Source organism: Falco naumanni, chromosome 3, assembly GCF_017639655.2.
Source record: "Falco naumanni isolate bFalNau1 chromosome 3, bFalNau1.pat, whole genome shotgun sequence".
In the NCBI taxonomy this organism is placed as follows: domain Eukaryota; kingdom Metazoa; phylum Chordata; class Aves; order Falconiformes; family Falconidae; genus Falco; species Falco naumanni.
This window is the reverse complement of record NC_054056.1, coordinates 29690640-29708411: the sequence shown is the minus strand read 5'-3', so window position 1 is coordinate 29708411 and position 17772 is coordinate 29690640. Positions and strand designations below refer to the sequence as shown.

Below are 17772 nucleotides of genomic sequence, written 5' to 3'. Positions count from 1 at the left end.
GGTTTTAGAATTTTCAGTAGAATCTGACATGTTCAGAAGTGCAGGGGTCATTATTATTTTATATAATACTTTAAGGTATCATAAAGACATTAAATATTGTGATTGAAAAGCTGCACAGGTCGTTTAGAATCAAAATTGAAAAGGTTAGTACTACTGAAGATAAAGTGAAACTCTTCTGTGGCCCAAATATTACCTTGGTGTCTGCTCTAGACTTTTAAGTCCTTATTCCGGCAATTTAAGTTAAAGCAGCTTGTTGCTGATGATCTTAGTATCCACTGGAGCTGGTGCTAGTGAAATGACATCATTTTTATTTATGTGCTGAACTTGAAGTGTTTGGCTCTTGCTCCAGTATTTTTTGGCCTGCAGGACTGACAATAAGGCTTACCCTTAGGCTGTGAAATACTTAAACCACCACTGGAAATAATAGGCCAAATTACCCTTTTTGTGGTAAACTGAAAAATGGTTTCATTATAAATTTATTAGTGTAATGAAGACTAGCCGTAAGATTATTTTTTTTAAAGTTTAATTTTTAAATGTATTCCAAAACAAAGTTTTCCATAAAGTGCAGCAATTTTAATTTTCTGAACTCACCTCTGTGCTAGAAATACAACCAATTTTCTTTAAAATGTCAGAATCCTCATGAATGGAAGGTTAGAAAGAAAACGTACTCAAGAAAAAGAACAAAATGCAGTTATTCATCTGTTGAGCAGGTTAATTTTTCAGTAATTTCTCCTACTCGCCTAATTTCTTGCCTAGACAAACCGAAATGCTCAGTGCGGTGTCCTTGAAAGGAATCTTGCCCTGGTTGTGTCGGTGCGGGCTCCAGGCGCTGTGTGTTTGGTCAACAAGCAACAGTGGGTGGTCAGGCTGTAGCACAGGACAAGGGCCTGCTGTGCACAGGAAAAAATGTTCAAAGGTGTTTAAGGGTGGTAAGGAAGTCTGCCGCTCTTCAGAGAATCTGGAGGCTATAGATCAGCCTCCCCTTGCTATTGTAGCCTGTGAGAAAATTCACTGTAAGATACATAATGGATGAAAGACTACAGTAACTGTATTCACCTGGTTGCACATCTGTAGGGTCTTTTTAATTTAATCTTGCTCATATACATGCTGCCTATGAGCAAGTCTGTGTAATGACTGATGTTTGGCTTACATTGGAAAATTGCACAGAAAAACTACTCAGCCTGAGGTTGGTCACTTTGTTAACAATTTTCTTTGTCATGGCCAAAAGCACTGGCACTATGTTATCCTTCGATCAACCAGTACCTTTTTGAAAAATTTTAGGTGAATGTCATGTAAGTGATGCCCTGGGCTGGCAGAATTGCAGGCTGGCTGAGGCTGGGTTACAGAAAGGAGGTGAGAGATGTGTGACTCCAGGAGAAACCTCTGCCTGGGAGAGGAGAAAAAAACAATATTTGTGGAGCGGTGGATATTGCAGAACAATTTTTACACTCCGTTTGGTAATAGTTTTGAAAGCTTTTAAAGATTTCAGTCATTGACTGGTTTGCATATCATGGAAAAATCTATTTTAGGCAATTTTCATGTTAGTTGTCTTTTTTTATTGGAGGCTGTAACAGGCTGTGTGCCAAGAGCATGCAGGTAACACTCAAAAAAATGGGGTCAAGGAAGCCATAGGTACTGTAGTCACATAAGTACCCTGTAGCAACTCCAGTGCTGATAAACTTAGAGTAAACCTACAATTAGGGGTCAGCATAGGTGACTTCTGATTTACAGAAAGTGAAAGCACAAATTAAATGACCTTAAACAGCATTGCACTTTTTTTAGATCCTTATTTTGGTGAGATTTTACTGGACCGGAACAGAAGAGGTCTGAACAAAACTGTTGAACTATTTGTATTTCATACAGTAGCTGAATGTTTTTATTTCATTCTGTGTGCCTTTAAAATATCTGTGCACAAAAAGTTGAAACCCAGTAAAATCCTTTAAAAAAAATAATAAAGCAGTGTTAAGATCCTCAAAATTCTGTATTTGATCTTCTCATGGTTTTACAGCTGAAAATGTAATAAGGCTTTAATTATAATGCTGGTTTGTCTTGACTGTTTAGTAGAAGACGAGAATGTAGTACATTTATTTTTCCTGTGTTTCCTTGGTTAAATATACATTTGGCACTGAAGCCACTGACAGATATGCTCCATGTAGATGGTGTATTTTGGAAAAAAATACTTCTGTAACTTCAAAGATGTAGTATATTTTTAAAAAAACGAAGATCTGCTAGGAATGTATTGTTCATGCTGTTTATAAAACATCTTAAAACTTGTTAGCACAGTAAAAAGTTAATTTCTTGAAACCTGAGGTTGTGCTGTCCTATATTCAGGATCTAGGAATGTAGAAATAGTACACAAAGCAAGTAATGAATAGGCAGTAAATTACTATTTAGGTAGTTTATTTAGGTTTATAAATATTATTGTCTACAGTCCATACTAATATTAATTTATTGTATTACATTATGCTACTAAATCTAAGCTGCTGGCTCCAGAGAGGGGATGAGTTGGAAAAGTTGTTTGTAAGTTAACTCTCTCTATTTTACAAGATTTATGTGTTAGTGTGCAGTCTTCAAGCGCTATCTTCTGGTAGGGTGAAAGCAAGATCAGTTTTGCTAATGTAGTCCAGATGTTTATTAGTCCTGAGGGTATATGTGCTGTTGTAGTTCCCTGCTGCTGTGTTATACTTGCTTGTAATGCTAGACAACCAATTAAGAAATTAGTTCATGTTAAACTTTCTTTTCCTGGTATGGCTGCAAACTGATGATGTGGTTTTTCTGGTGGAACAAGAGAGTATTCTTTACGTGTTTTCTGTTACTGGTGAATGTATAAACTATTTGGGTGGTGTGGGGTTAGTGTGTTAGCAGCAATACAGAATTTTCAGGTTTTCAGCTACCTCAAGCAAATGGTTTTAATTGAACTAATTCACATTAAGATGTTTTGGTAAGTGAGTCTGTTTTGCTTAATTCTGAGGTTTAATTGGTACTGTCATTTTTAGAGACCATCTGTTTACAAGAAATTCCTTATATTAACAAGGTGTTTGAAAGGTGAGAACCTAAAGTCTATGTGAAGACATCAAAGAGGGAAGTTTTGGCGTATCAGGGTTCTTTTTAATTGTAGCTTTTGTGAAAATGGCATTGCTGCAGTCTTGGGTGGGGTTTAGTATTATGTTTTAACTAGCAATGCCTGTGACAACTGTGACAATTCCGAGTTGTTCTTCTTGGCATGCTTTTTTTTTTTTTTTTTTTTTTTTTGCCAAATATAATGTAGGTATGTTGAATCTGATTCTTACGGAAGCCCAAGGACTATGTGACACACTTAAAATTTCTTGGGGTCTTCTATACAATTTTCTTTTTATTCTGGGTAGAATGTCTGTAAGATATAGAATACATGCCTTTTTTTTTTTATCTGAAGAGGAATCAATTGTTTTGTTTTTACTTCATTCTGTAAGGTTGCTGGAATGTGTTCATGGAAGCTAATTACTGCAAATTTACAACATTTAAGATATGTTTTAGAAATCATAGCTGTTTAAGTCATAAATGCCAATGATGTGTGACCTTACACAGATCTCTGCTATACAGGTGGTTGCATAGTATCCATAATAAACTGTTCGTACTTGCAGCATACATACTAACTTAAAAAAAAAATTCTGAAAGCTTTCAGTTTTTTACTTTCGGATTATTTTGTATTTTTAGTTCATTCAAAAGGAAAAGTCTTTCCTTAAATTCTTGTTCAAACTCATTGCAAATCTTGTCTGGAGTGACAGTGGATAATACACTTAAATCACTGCAGCAGTTTTCATATTGCTGAAAACTCATCAGTTTTAAAGGCATCAGGAAGGTGAGTTGTTTTTAATAAGGGATGTAGGAGTTAAGTGGTGAACAGAATCATAATACAGGCTAAAGGTAGCACAGATGGGTTCACCAAGACAGTTAATGCCCTGTGTCCGTCAGGATTGTGAACAGTGTAGCAAATTGAATCTATTTATTTAGGTGTCTCATAGTATGAACGGTAATAAGATGGAGTAACTGACAGCTCGGTAATGACAATGCCACAGTGAAAGGCCACAGGAGATCTCTTTAAAAGCCCTTGAAGATTTATGGGAAGAAGAACTTATTTCAAAAGCAACTAAAACCCAATACTGTCACCTATTGGAAGTTTGCAATAGGTTTCACAATACTATTGCTGTTTTTTAAGCCCCAGCTGTTGAAGTGACTAGGTAAATCTTTACTGCCATGCTGGTCTGACAGCAGCATAAATTCAGAATAAATATCCTTCAAATCCTTTTTACTTTGTGTTGCTCTTGCATCTGAGCATTACAGTGTTACAGCTGGTGTTCTTGCTGTGTGGCCTTCCTGTTATTTTAAGTGAATGTAGGTAGTAAAGGAAAAGATCAAGCAATATAAGCTCAAACACCAGGATTCTCACTACAAAATTCAGCATGGATCACCAGGAGAGGTTTCATCTAGGTATAAGAAATAATTATTTTTTTTTCCTGTGAGATCAGTCACTGAAGTAACCTCCCCAGGGATGTGGCAGATTACCATCGCTGGAGGTTTTCAAGATGCAACTGGAAATGGTGCTAGATAGTCCAGGTTCCTTTTCCCATGAAAGGCTGGACCAGATGATCTTTTGAGGTTCCATCCAGTCTGGGCTGTTCTGTAATTCTGTGAATTGTGATTCATTTAAGTTTAGCTGTTACAGCTCAGTTGGCCAATGCTGAAATAATTTTTGATGGTTACTTTCAGAAATGTATCTGTAAGGTGAAATGCATAAAGCAGCATCTTAGACTTTAAAAGAAATATTGGCAGTGTTACAGTACATTAAAAAATCATCATGGCCTGCTCATTACTGTATGGTGTCTTTCCAAAATGTACGTTAGACTCCAAGTATCCAGCTCCACCAGATTAGATCATTGCTTAGGACTTGCTGATGGTGACCTACATATGAACGGGCACACAAAGGAAAAAGATAATTATTTGATACACTGGGAAAAATCTTGTGTGTTTGTAGTTGTGTGTAAGTACAGATTGTTTTACAAACATGCACAGGCATACAGTGCCATTAGTTCACCTGCTTCATGATGGATGGATTCTTCCTGCTGGAATTCTGTAGAAGTCAGGCAGCTAAGAAGTAGTTGAACACTCTGCCCTTAACTGCTTCAGCTGGAGGCAGAACAAACTTTTGCTGTTGAAAAGTATATCTAGACATATATGAGAAAAAAAATGTGTGCCATGTCACTAATGGCATAAATACGTATTTATCCATGGCTTTCAAGCAACTAATTTGTAGGGCATTAATTAAATTAAAACCAGAGAAACGTACAGACCAAAGAATGGTGCTTGTGGTTCTGGCTTTTCTACAGGAGTCAATAGTGACGTTATTGCATAGTGTTGATGTAGATGACTAAACGGTCTAAATAAGCAAAACTAAGAATGTTCCTCTGAATAACTTTTGTCTTCTGTCACTTCTGAATTAAAATAGAATTTCACATGCAGCATGCGGTTTCATGTCAATTGATGTACAAAATCACTGTAACTTTCTTTCCCCTTACCCTTCTCCCTAGGCAACTCATTGCTCCACAGCCCCATGCTAGACCTGGACAGTGATGTGCGTCCGTCACCAATTGGCCATCTCAGTCAAACTGCATCATTGAAAAGGGGCAGCAGCTTTCAGTCTGGCCGTGATGATGGTAGGCATCGGTCTTATCTGGAAAAACAAAGCTGCAGTTTCCTATGTCCTGTGTGCAGTGTAGTCGAAGAAAGCCAAATGGAAATCCACACTCTATGTGTTTGTTCTGGTTTGTTACCAAGAATAAATTCTTTATTCTCATGCATTCCATTGCTTACTAAAGGGGTCCTCTGTGTTTTTTGCAAGCAAAGTGTAGTTCATAGCTGAAATCTGGGTCTTAAAATATAGTCAAAGTAAGGAGTATTTTTTTTCTACAAAACCAGATATATTATTTTATATATATATATACACATAACCACCTACTGACTACTACCTTTTGCTGTTGTTACACCTTTTGTGTATGTTTACTAAGATGTCCCTCCTTGCATTTTCTCCTTCTTTGACTTGACACATCTGGTCCTTGTTGTCTAATTCTGTAAACCCAGAAAAGGAAACATAGTGTGTGACTAAGCCTGAGCAGTGTGTCCACAACCAGCTGAGCCCTTGTGTGTTGTTAAGTGTCTTCAGCACCCTTGTCCAGACAACTTCATTTCAGGAGTCTTTCAGCGGTGACATCACGAGAGACGCAAAATGTTTTTTTCATAGGATAGGTCATTTCTTACCAAAGTAATTTTTTGCAGAAAGCAGGTTTATGTAAAAAACTTTCTGCCTTTCATCTGCTTTGATGTTACTTTTCTCCCAATTCTGTGGACTTCCTTGAAGCACCATCTATAAATATCTGATTATTTTTATTTTTTTTTAAGCAAAAAGAGGAATGAAGGGAATCTTTCAAGAACACTGAATGAGCAATGAGTATTGTACATTTTTCTGCTGCCACAGCGTATCTTCATGTGCAAGACAAATTGCATCACAGCTTGAGGTCTAACGTTTGTATTTCAAAATGTAAATTACACAGACTCTTCCAAATATACATGTATACCAAGTAATTACGTTACTGCAATACTGTTACCCTTGTCCTTTCTCAGCCCAAAGCCTTGCATGAAGTTGATTAACAAGTGTTACAGAGCAAAGCAGTAAATTTTTGGTTGCTGTTGGATACTATCCACTAACAATACACATGCCACACTTAACGTAGCAAGCAATATCCACAATTCAGCTTTTTCCATTATATGAATTGTTTTGCATGCGTTTCTGCTTAAATAGTTGTATCTACGGAATGCAGTTCCAATTCAATCAGTTATCTTGCTTTTAGAGTCTTAGTTATGGATCCATAACCTCTTACAAACTGGAAAAGATAAGTCTTAAGCAAGCTTTGCGGATTCTTTAGCGACCACTTTAAGATTCAGTAGAAAACTGGAGGACTGGAGCATCATAGTAATCCACCACAAAGACCCTAGAGTGGAAATGAGTGGCCTCTGAGTTGAGGATTTTTTGGTACTTTGCACGTGCCTACTGCATGCTTAGAAACAATTGAAAGCTCTACTCAGACTGGAGAGCTAAAGTGAACCAACCACTTAGGATATATGTGCTGGAGCTGCCATTGCAAATATGCTGTGATGTGCTCTGTCTTCAGGTTGCTTGTGTATCCTTTTGGGGTTTAGCAAGTTTGAGGAATGACATCTGAGCAGTTTTTGGTTTGGGGTTGGGTTTTTTTGTTTGGTTGGTTGTTGGGGGTTTTTAGGTGTTGGTTTTTTTTTTCCCCAATGTGATTGACAGTGATTGTCCCTGAGATTGTTTGAACAAATTATTTTGAATTCAAAACTGCAGCATTCAAATAACATTCAGCTCTTTCTTCAGCATATGTTCGTGAGAATATGTAAACAGTAAGTCTAGTTTCATCTTTAGAATGTTATAGCAGAGATTATAATAGAATAAAAGAAAATTTCTGCTTTAATATAATTGGAGCTTTCTTTAGCAACAAAGTCAAAATATCCTGAATTTATTGCCAGAATGTCCTTTTGACATGATGTGCAGTATCTTATTCTAATAAAAATCTGCTGTCTGCAGGCTCAGGACTAAGCCTGAACTATAATTCCTGGAGGGGAAAAGAATTTCATACATGAAGTAAATCTTGCCAGTGTGTTTCCAGTTAGGAGCAGACATCCCTGATTATAACCTTGGGTTGTTGCTGGAGCTTTTGGCAAATATGAAATGGTTTTTTGAAGAAGCTGAAATATTTTGGTTAGAACTTGGGGTTTGTTGGTGTTACAGAGCCTCTGTTGCTGTAGTACTGTTGGCACAGCTTCCTGGCATAGTCACAGCTTATGTTAATAAGAGGGTTTTCCCTGCTTCTGAGTCTAGACCAGTTCCCTGACAATCATAAACCAAGCTGGCAAAAGTAGTGCTCTGGCATCCTATCTGCGTCCACCCTGTGAGCTTTGCTAGTTGAGTGTTGAGCATCCTAAACAAATGCTTCACTATCAGCAGAGTTACACTTTAGTTATGTCAGTCTCTCTCCAAATTTTGAGCTTCCATTGTGATATTTTAAAAATAAAAATAAAAATTTCAAATACTAATCCAGAGTCCCTAAACCTTTGGCCATGAGGAAAAAGAACATTTTGGGTAGTGCAGCTCTTTATTCATCCACTAAAGAAATGGACCAGTATTTGACCCACATCTCGACAAATGAATGCTGCTGAAGGCATACTGTATTTCAAGGAGATTAAGGACTGACTACCAACACGATAAAATACTGAGGCTCTGGTGAAGCCTACTAGTTACCTAATGTGCTATTAAGGCAGGCTATTTTTGCCTAACTGGTGAGTTTCTGTTCTGTGTGGACAATATTCTTTAGCAAAGGCAAAAAGTGCTGTTTCATCCAACGTTTTTCTGAATTTCCTCAGTTATGATAACACCATGTTTTTAACTTTATAATGTATAAAAGACCAGATTTTATATAAAAAACTGCGCACACCAGCAACAGTTGACCTCTGTAACTGTGTGTGTTTTGTTTTTAAAAAATATGCAATTTCTTTTTCCAAGTATTTTGAAGTGGACTCTAATTCTTGAGGTGAAATATAAGTCTCTTATCGCTATTATACCAATACCTTGTGTTGTTGAAACTTCATAATTGATAAAGCTTCAATGGAGAAAGCAGGTTAAAGGAAACTTTGTGAAATACTTTTCTATATTTTCTGTGTTAATTAGTACTTTTCTTCTGTCCCTGTTCAGTTTTATTTTTACCCCCTCCCTGTCCCCAACCTCCCTTTGCCCCATTTGATAACAAATTGAGAAAAGTTATCTGCTGCCAAAATGTAAGCTGTTTTCCTGATGTGTTTTAATAGCCAGTGTAGTAGGTTTGCGAAGTGAGAGATACCACAGTTACATGTTATGATTGTGTTCTTCTTCCAGGAATCTCATTATATGATTAGCGATACATTTATTGAGTTTTAACAATGATGTTAGAATCCCCTCTGTTTTTCAGATAAAAGATTTTACCAAACAAATGAAAATAAAGGTGAGAGGTTAGCAACTTGCCCCGGGGAAATAAAGCAGATTTTCCAGTTTCCGTTGTCTGCCTTAATCACTAGCCCGTCCTAGCTGCCCTGTTTCTTCAGCACCACCACCTGATCATTTGAATCTTCTAATGTCTTGATAGCTTTCATGTTATCTTACCTTTTAGAGTGGTTTGAAGAAAGAAGACCAGCTGAATGAATTGTTAGGTGGACTGCATTAGATACCCCTACAAAGGAGCCTATTCTTTATATACTGTTATAGCGCTAGCATCTTGTAAGCATATGAGCAGAAAGAGCTTATATATGTATACTGTTTATATTCACATATGTGGACCGGGCCTTAAACTTTTTCATTTCTGCCTGAAAGGTTTTGTATTTACTGCTTAGTCATTTATATAATACAAAGCAGCGGCAAGCTAGTAGTACAGTTTTTATTATTCGTTCAAGTTTTTCAATTTTGCTTTTTCCATCTTCTCTCCCACTTTTAGCTTGGCGATACAAAGCTCCTCAGCAAGTTATATTTGTTGAAAAGTTGACAAAACTTGTTGTAAGTCAGCTGCCCAACTTCTGGAAGCTCTGGATTTCTTATGTGAATGGAAGTTTATTCAGTGAGGTATGGGTTATTCTATATAAATGACTTTTTAGTAACAAGCTCCATAATAATTATGTTTGAAGTATTGTATTTCACTGGAAGGACTGATGACTTATTTTAATTAGAGAGGTTTATAAAGCAATAGACTATTACACATTTGAGGGATGCTACCTTGACTAGTAAGATGTCTAGCAATACTAACTAAATATAGAAGTGAGATTTTTATTTTAAGTTTTAAAAGAATAAAAGCATACGGTGGAATTAGAGTTCTGCCAGTAGTGTGTGTTCTGGATGCTGGCATCTCTATCTGTGTAGTTCCACCTCTTACTCATAGCTGGCCAGCTGCCCTTCATCAGTGATCTGAATAGCAAATTGCATGAAGGATAGAGATACATAAAAGACAAAGTCATACAGAAAAATATTGTTTCCTTTCTGTGGAACAAGAGTACTCATTTCTTGATCTTTAAGTATTTGGAAGTGAGGATAGGTTCAAGACCACAGTTGCAGAATGACCAAGGCCCAGAGTAGTATACACAGACATACTGTAGGGACTGTAGTCTGGAAGTGCACTCAGGTGCAATCAATCACCTGTGCTTCCAGTCCTTCTTGCTCAGATGATCTGAGTTTTATAAATTATGTAAATATAATCTTGATAATCCAAGGAGGCGGGGTGGAAGGTAGTGATTCATGACGTTCTAGTTTTGTATGTACACTATTAACAAATTTTGAAAGGATACATTTCATAATCATTTGATACGGGTAATAGTCAATTTACCATCATAATCATTACCGGATAAATACAATAGCTTTGTGGTTTGTGTTATTGCTAAAATTTGGTCATAGAATTACATTATATTTTACAGAGAGTTCACTTCTGGTTCTCAAACCGCGTTGTTTCTTTTCCAGAAGGGGAACTGTAGTGATGACATACTCCCAAAGGGCAGGTCTGACAAAGACAAACACATCATTGAAGTGTAGTGAAAGGCAGCTCTCTGTTCCATCAACAGATGCTAAGGCGCTAATTCACACCTCATCTGCATAGCTATCACAGGGAAGTCCTGCTGACTGCAGTTTGGATTCACTCATTCTGGGCCCTAAAAAACTCTGAAGACAAGGTCTATAAAGAGATGCAGAAATAGTTAGGACAATACAGAGCAGGTGGAAAATAAGCAAGCTTTTGGACATGTCTATTATTCAGATCAGCTTCTATATCGAACCTAAAAATTCATGCATCTAAAACTGTTTAACTGTTGCTATATCATCTCATCTTTCAAGATTTTTTTTTGTCCTTCCATACTTACACTGTCCTGCTGTGCCTAATCCTTAAGTCATAACAGCTACAAAATCATCCCTAAACCAGAACTGCAGCTTTTGGTAGAAAATAAAAACCTTGGGAAAAGGAAAATTGGAAGTGAAAACAGTGAAAATTTTGCCATTTTCCTTTTCTCTAACTAAAGAATTAATTTCTCAAGCAGTTATTCTATTTATTGCCTTGGTGTGTAAATCAACAGAATGTTTTCATATGATGATACTAATAGGTGCTATAGCCCTTTATATGTTGAACACAAACTACAGAGCGTTATAGCTCCAGTGAAATCAATTCTGTTTGTGATCCTCATTGTACATGAAACAATCAAAAGAAAGATACGATATTTACTTATAATATTCAGTGAAGGAAGTAGAATCAAGAATAAACCTTAGTACTGTTGACTTTCAGAAAAATAATTAATTTCATAAGGGAAATGACAGCCTTTATATTTGACAACAGTATCATTGGAAATTAGACTTTATGAATTCACCTGTTAAGTTATCATAATAGGTTTTTCAGAGTACAGTGAAAAAGAGCAATTTCTAGAGAAACTAAGACTTGAACTGTAAACAAGGTTGAGAAATTCTGCTCATGAAAATGACTGCAAATGGAAAATGCACTGATCTTATGTCATGTCTGAAGAAAACTGTTTCCATGTATTTAAGAAAAAAAAAAAAAAAGAGGAAGAGGTAGTTAGGTAGTTTTCCTGTTAGTCTTTAAGGCACGCTTACTCTTCTTCTGTTGGGCCAGATTCTGAGCTTGTGAGAAATTAATCCCCATACGTTTGATTTCTTCTGCTCCTTTGGTCCTTACGGAAGCCCCCCAAGTTGTTGGGGAGAGAGGCGGGATGGTGCCCTCAGTTCATTTTGTGTGGTCTGCATGCCACGATGCACTGAGAGTGTGTGAGGAGAGAGTGGCATAAGCTAGAAGACTTCTTCTAGAGCACCTAAGAATATCTGTTAGACATCACATTCAAGATTCAAGGTTTACATGTTTTTCTATCAGAAACTGTACAGATTTTAATTGTCCACGAAGAAATTTCTTTTACCACATTGCTTGCTATTTATTGTCATTCAGGAAGCAAGGTGATTGCTACAGTTTTTTAATAAAAGTCCTGTGAAAAAGGTATAGAGGGTAATTTCAGTTAGCTTATTAAGTCCTCAAGACATTTGGAAAATATGGAAAGAAAATCCCCATATATGAATTCCAAACTGTATTTTCTCTTGTTCAGTTCATAGGGTTTTGGGGGTATGTGGTGGTGTTAGTTCTGAAAGGTCAGCTATATGCCTTAAAACATTGTCAGTTAAAGATTTACGTGGTATTTTCAACAGTTTAAAAAGTTGAGTTCTTTGAATCACTCTAGGCGAAGTCACATATGTGAGTAGTAACCGTTGGTCTTACCACAAGATGGTTTTGGTCTGTCTGTGCAGGAAAGGTTTAAGGTTGGTCTTCAGTAAAACCACTAAGAAAAAGAAAAATAAAAATCAAAGATCTGTGAAATATTTTTTTTTTTTTGGTGGTTTAATCCAGCTGTAAAACAGTGTGAATTTTAAGTTGCTACCTGAGGTTTAAAGGAATGCAGCTTATTTCCTTTTTAAGGCATTAGAAGACAGAAGTGGATATTACATGCAGCAGTAACTCAAGTGTTGTTCTCAACTGAAACTGTATAATTCGGAGCCTTAAAGTATGAGTTTCATAGTATGTATTTTCCAAAACTGTTTGACAGTTTTATTTTTCTTTTAGTTTTTGATCACTTCAAATTATTTCACCTTGAAAATCCTTGAAAATCTGAAATGCTTTAGCAAAAGAGGGAGTTTGAAAAATACAGCTTTTCAAATGAGTGACTTGAAAGCGAACCGAGTCTCTTTGAGAACACTCTCTTCATGGTGTTGCGCTTTTCGCCCAGTAGATGTTGCTGTACATACATAAAAGGAGATTTTCTAACTAGAAAATCCTAGATCTGCGCTCAACCCAGTATTTGAAATAACTTTTTCGTTATAATTTACTCTACTGTGTTCTCAGTAGACTCCACAGAAGGCTAGAACTACAAACAGGAAGACTATTAGTCAAACCATGGGTTTTTTCAACTGTAACTGTCTCATGCAAAGTACTCGCGTTCCTCAGTTTTCAAAGAAGTGAACTGTCCATGAAGATACAGATTATTTTACATTTGTTACTATTACAGAACTATTTAAATGAGAATTGTCAACAAAATGCTGTTGCTTAAACAAAAACCCCTCAGTCCTCCCCCTCACATGTTACCGTTCCAAATTGCCCTCATGCCAAGAAGTATCTCCCATGTCACATTGATGTCCTTCTCCAGGCCGCTTTCATGCTGAGGAAATAAGAGTTCCTTCATATAAATTTGATCCACAATTGGGCTATATATGTTTTAGCTCTCACTGACATGGCAGTGAGAAAACTTCAACCTCATGAAGTTTGTATTGCTTGAGCTACTCTTACGCTTATCTCTGACTTTGTCTTAAAAAACACATTGTCCCTCAGGTTTAAACATTAGCACATTTGTTTGGAGAGAGAAAGTCTTTTCGTATTGAGAGGCCATGAGTTAGTTTTTATAATTGCATCATAAACTCATGGGTTTTCACTTCTTCACCTTGAAACCCCTCTTTTCAGAATTGTTTTAACAGTGGTTATGAGATACTTACACTTTTCAATTTTCTCATTTTCACAAGACTGCTGAAAAGTCAGGCCAAATGGAAAGATCAAAGAAAAACGCCAGGCAAAGACAAAACGATTTCAAGGTAAGTTATGGGGGGAAACCCTTGCTTTCTTTCAGTTGTCCTTCAGAGGAATATACTTTAGTGTCACCGCCTTGAAAATTAGATTTCTTAAATCATCTATGTGCCCTGATACCTCCTTCTCCTCTACTCCCTACCATGTAGAGCCACCTGTATGTAAATAATACATTCCAAGCTGTTGTGTGTGGCAACTACATGGCTGTTGAAGCGCTTTGATAGAGTTTTTGCATGATTTTTCTTTCCCTTCTTCTGATGCAGAAAATGATTCAGGAAGTGATGCACTCTCTGGTAAAACTTATCCGTGGAGCTTTGCTTCCATTCAGCCTCAGAGAAGGAGAATCAAGACAGTATGGTGGCTGGGAGATGAAATCTGAACTGTCTGGCCAGTGGCTAACACATGTTATCCAGACTGTAAGGTAAATGGATCTATGGGCCTACAAAATGATGCTAGTCCTGGAATATGTGTGTTTTTAAAACCAGTTGTTTTGTTTATTGCGTTAAGTACCCTGAGTAGTGAGAATGTTAACATTTTCAAAAAATAGGATTAAAAAAATCACTTATGGCAGATTTAGGATTCTGTGTGCAAGTATAATTAATAATGTCTCATGATATAGCTTCATGACATAATAATAGATTATGTTTTTTCATTACCATCTTATGAAAAAAATTGAATAAAATACTTGCTTGGCACAGGGTAGACGCTCCACGAATGAAACAGGATTTGGTTCTTTAGGGTAGAAAGCAATTAATCTGCTTCATTTACTACAAGTCTTCCCCATCTTTGCCAGAATGGGTGAAAATAGAATGCTTCTTACTATAGTATCATTCTTAAATCATGTTTAAATCATTCTTAAATCATAAAAAGTTGTTTTATGGAAGGTGATATTCCTGCTTATAATGTCATTCTACTTACAATTATATTTGTTTATAAATTTAGTAATGTGCATGTCATTAATTACAAAATGTCTCATTGATATACAGAATGTGCTTCTATTTGTCTATGGAGGATATAAGAATTGTCATTATTTTTTTGGAAACTTGATTATTACCTGGATATGATACTATACTTTTTATCTGCAGTTTCCAAAGTAGGTGACAAGCGAAGCACAGAGGAAGAAGAGAAAGGGGTATAGTCACATACAGATATTCTTATTGCAGATGGATGCAGACGCATCACAGTGCTACATACCTGTTAAGTCTCCTTGACGCTTTCCCAAAGTCTGTTGTCAGTTACGTTATCTGTACTTTAAGCATTTAGAAAAAAATTTTCCATGTGAAGTTTCTTATTCTAGCTGAATTTTATGGAAAGCTTCCAATTTAAGAAGGAGCTGACTTGGCATTTGATGAAAAGATCTAAAGGGGCAAGGGAACAGGCTTTGGCACCAGTGTTGCCCTTTTATGAGAAGCAATCCAATTTCACTGAAATTATAAAATTCTAGAATTTAACAGTTGCACATCTGTAATATCGACTTGGAAAATTTAACCAACAGATTCTCTAGAGGTTGGTTGTGCTGCCGAGTCCTGCCATCCAAGGTATGATCCAGGCTGTGAGGTGATAGGATATGTGAAGACTCTTTTTTAGAGGTTCTCCTCTTGCTTTCTGACCACTGCCTTGGTAATGAATGACTGAACTGAGAGCTGGGGGAATTTTCTCTCCCTCCCACTCTTTTCCCCACCTCATGTTCTTACTGATGCCTGTGCTGGCACTTTAGTAGTGAGCTAGACTTTAATGCAAAGCAGTCAAAAGTAGAGAAGAAAAGGGGCAGTCTGGAAGAGGAACTGAACATACCGTGATGGAGTACTAACCAGTGATGACCAGGTCAGAAGCTTCTGCAAGTGCTGCAATTCTTTTTGAGCCCACACACTTTGACAATCCGATAAAAGCTTGTGACACAACAGCGATGAAGGTGAACTCTTCTCCTGAAGAGTCTACACATTGCATAAAAACCTTATTTATTGCAAAGTTATGTAATAGCTTAGGTCTTATTTGTATAGTTTCTAACGTAAAGTCATTATGAAGTACATGATAGAATTTCACTCTTTTCAGCCATCTCACAAATGATTTACAGTTCTATTTGTATGGAAGAATGTTGAAACTTACAAAATTAGATAACAAGGAGTTGTCATTACATCTGTGCGATCTCAGTTTCTCTGCCTGTTTATATGTATAACACAGCTTAATGTGGGGTGGTTGCAGGGTCTTTCTCTTGTACTCCATTCTGTCATTGCCCAGTATGAATAAGCTCCAGAGGATAAATTAGAGCTATGCAATAAAGTGAAGCTATTCAGAAGCTTTAGCTTTACTGTAAGGATAGAAAGGTATGTATTTGTTAAGGTGAGTTATAGGAAGAAAAAGATTACCTTAGGAATGTCACAGCTGTGTGCTCCCTTAGAAATGAAATCAACGCTAGACTGCACAGAAGTCCTGTACTTAAACTTCTCATAGATGGGTATTTATGTGTTGTGTTTCCTGGATGGCTGAGATAGTAGATTACGTAAGTCTGCACTAATTCAGTAGTTGTGCTGAGTAGATAGCAGCCTTGTTAATCGTAAGGTTTATGATGGTTTGTGCGCAATACCAGGGGTAAGGAACTGAAGCCCGCAGGTGGATGATTGGAAATGTTCCAGTTAGTACTCAAACTTGTTTGCTTGTGCCTTCCTGCTTCGGTTCCTTGGCATTTTCTAGTACCTGTGCAGTAGGGCAGATGCCAGTGGCGGCATTTGAATTGTCCTTGCTTAAATATGCAAGAGTCAGATAAAAGCAGTGAAACTCACTTTGTGCCCCTAACTAAAGTCTGAGCTCAACTGCAGGCTTTTAGTTAAAAGCCGAAATACTATTCGTCACAAGCAACTGCTATGTTACTATTTCTACAGGAAGAAATGGAAATGAAATGTTTCCATCCTCAGCTACAGTAGTTGGTGATTTGTGCCCTGTCAGAGTTGGGGGCAAAACAGTGAATGAATGCACTCTTCACTCCTTAAATGTGTATATTCTTGGCAACCTGATGCACAGCCACATCATCATTTATGGCAGTGACTGTTGTAATGCAGATAAACAGTATCTTGGAAACCCTGTTGTGGACCTAGGATTTGATCTAGGAATTCACATAAAAACTGCAAAAAAGCTACTCCTGCTCCAAAACCATTACTCTTGGATCATAAGACAAGAGATGGATGCAGAAAGGTAGGCAGGGAAGTGCAAGAGGTCAGTGTGAAAAATTGGCATGTTGCTGTGATGACATTAATTATTGTAATGTTACAGAAAAATAAATCTGTATTTGCAAGCTTCTAAATTAAGTAAATAATTAATCTTTTCTGAATAGGATAACCAGCTTTCAAAGATACACTTGGGATGGAGCTACTGCATTCGCATGCACAGAAAATGTCTTAAAAAGTCAATGAAGTTGTATTAGCTTAAAAGATCCTGCAGATCTACACTTCAGTCTAACTTTATTTGCTTTCTAGGCTTAGTTCTGAATCTCTTACTGCACTCGAGATACCCAACGATATGCTTCAGATCATCCAGGATCTTATTTTGGATCTTCGTGTACGTTGCATTATAGTGACCTTACAACACACAGCTGAAGGTAATAGAAGGCTGCAGATCTCTTTGCTTACTGTCAATTTTTTTTGCCTCTGATTAGGCCAAACAATGTTCTGGAAGACAACCATGTTTGTTACAGGCATTGTAGTGGCAATGGATTCCACTGAGTTCTGTAATATCTCACTAATGTTACTCAAGTATTTCACTTTTCTGACAGAAATGTGTGTTAGGAGTTTTTTCTTCCCTTAGTTTAATGAATACATTAGTTTAGGTCTGTTTCCTTTGGGTTGAGACAGTTTTACAATGCCAGTGATTTATCTCATGATGCAGCTTTTCCATATTGGAAATATATTTTATTTTCTTTTTTGAGTTCTCGAATGAAGTGAAGAATGAAATAAGTAGTGTCCCACTCCCAAGAAAAAAAAATCCCCATCCCTTTATAAAGTATTTTAGTTGTGTGTTTTCCAAGGCCTTTTACTAACAT

General features: G+C 36.9%; 1 protein-coding gene across 2 annotated transcripts in view; it reads left to right on the top strand.

Moving 5' to 3' along the window:
• The window catches only part of EXOC2 (exocyst complex component 2), a 133734-nt gene that overhangs the window by 63215 nt on the left and 52747 nt on the right, over nucleotides 1-17772 (top strand). For both annotated transcript variants that reach the window (XM_040586157.1, XM_040586158.1), the window contains exons 12-16: nucleotides 5565-5690; nucleotides 9573-9697; nucleotides 13679-13747; nucleotides 14003-14160; nucleotides 17210-17331. In XM_040586157.1, the coding sequence (XP_040442091.1) occupies nucleotides 5565-5690; nucleotides 9573-9697; nucleotides 13679-13747; nucleotides 14003-14160; nucleotides 17210-17331 (600 nt within the window). The remainder of the gene's footprint in view (nucleotides 1-5564; nucleotides 5691-9572; nucleotides 9698-13678; nucleotides 13748-14002; nucleotides 14161-17209; nucleotides 17332-17772) is intronic.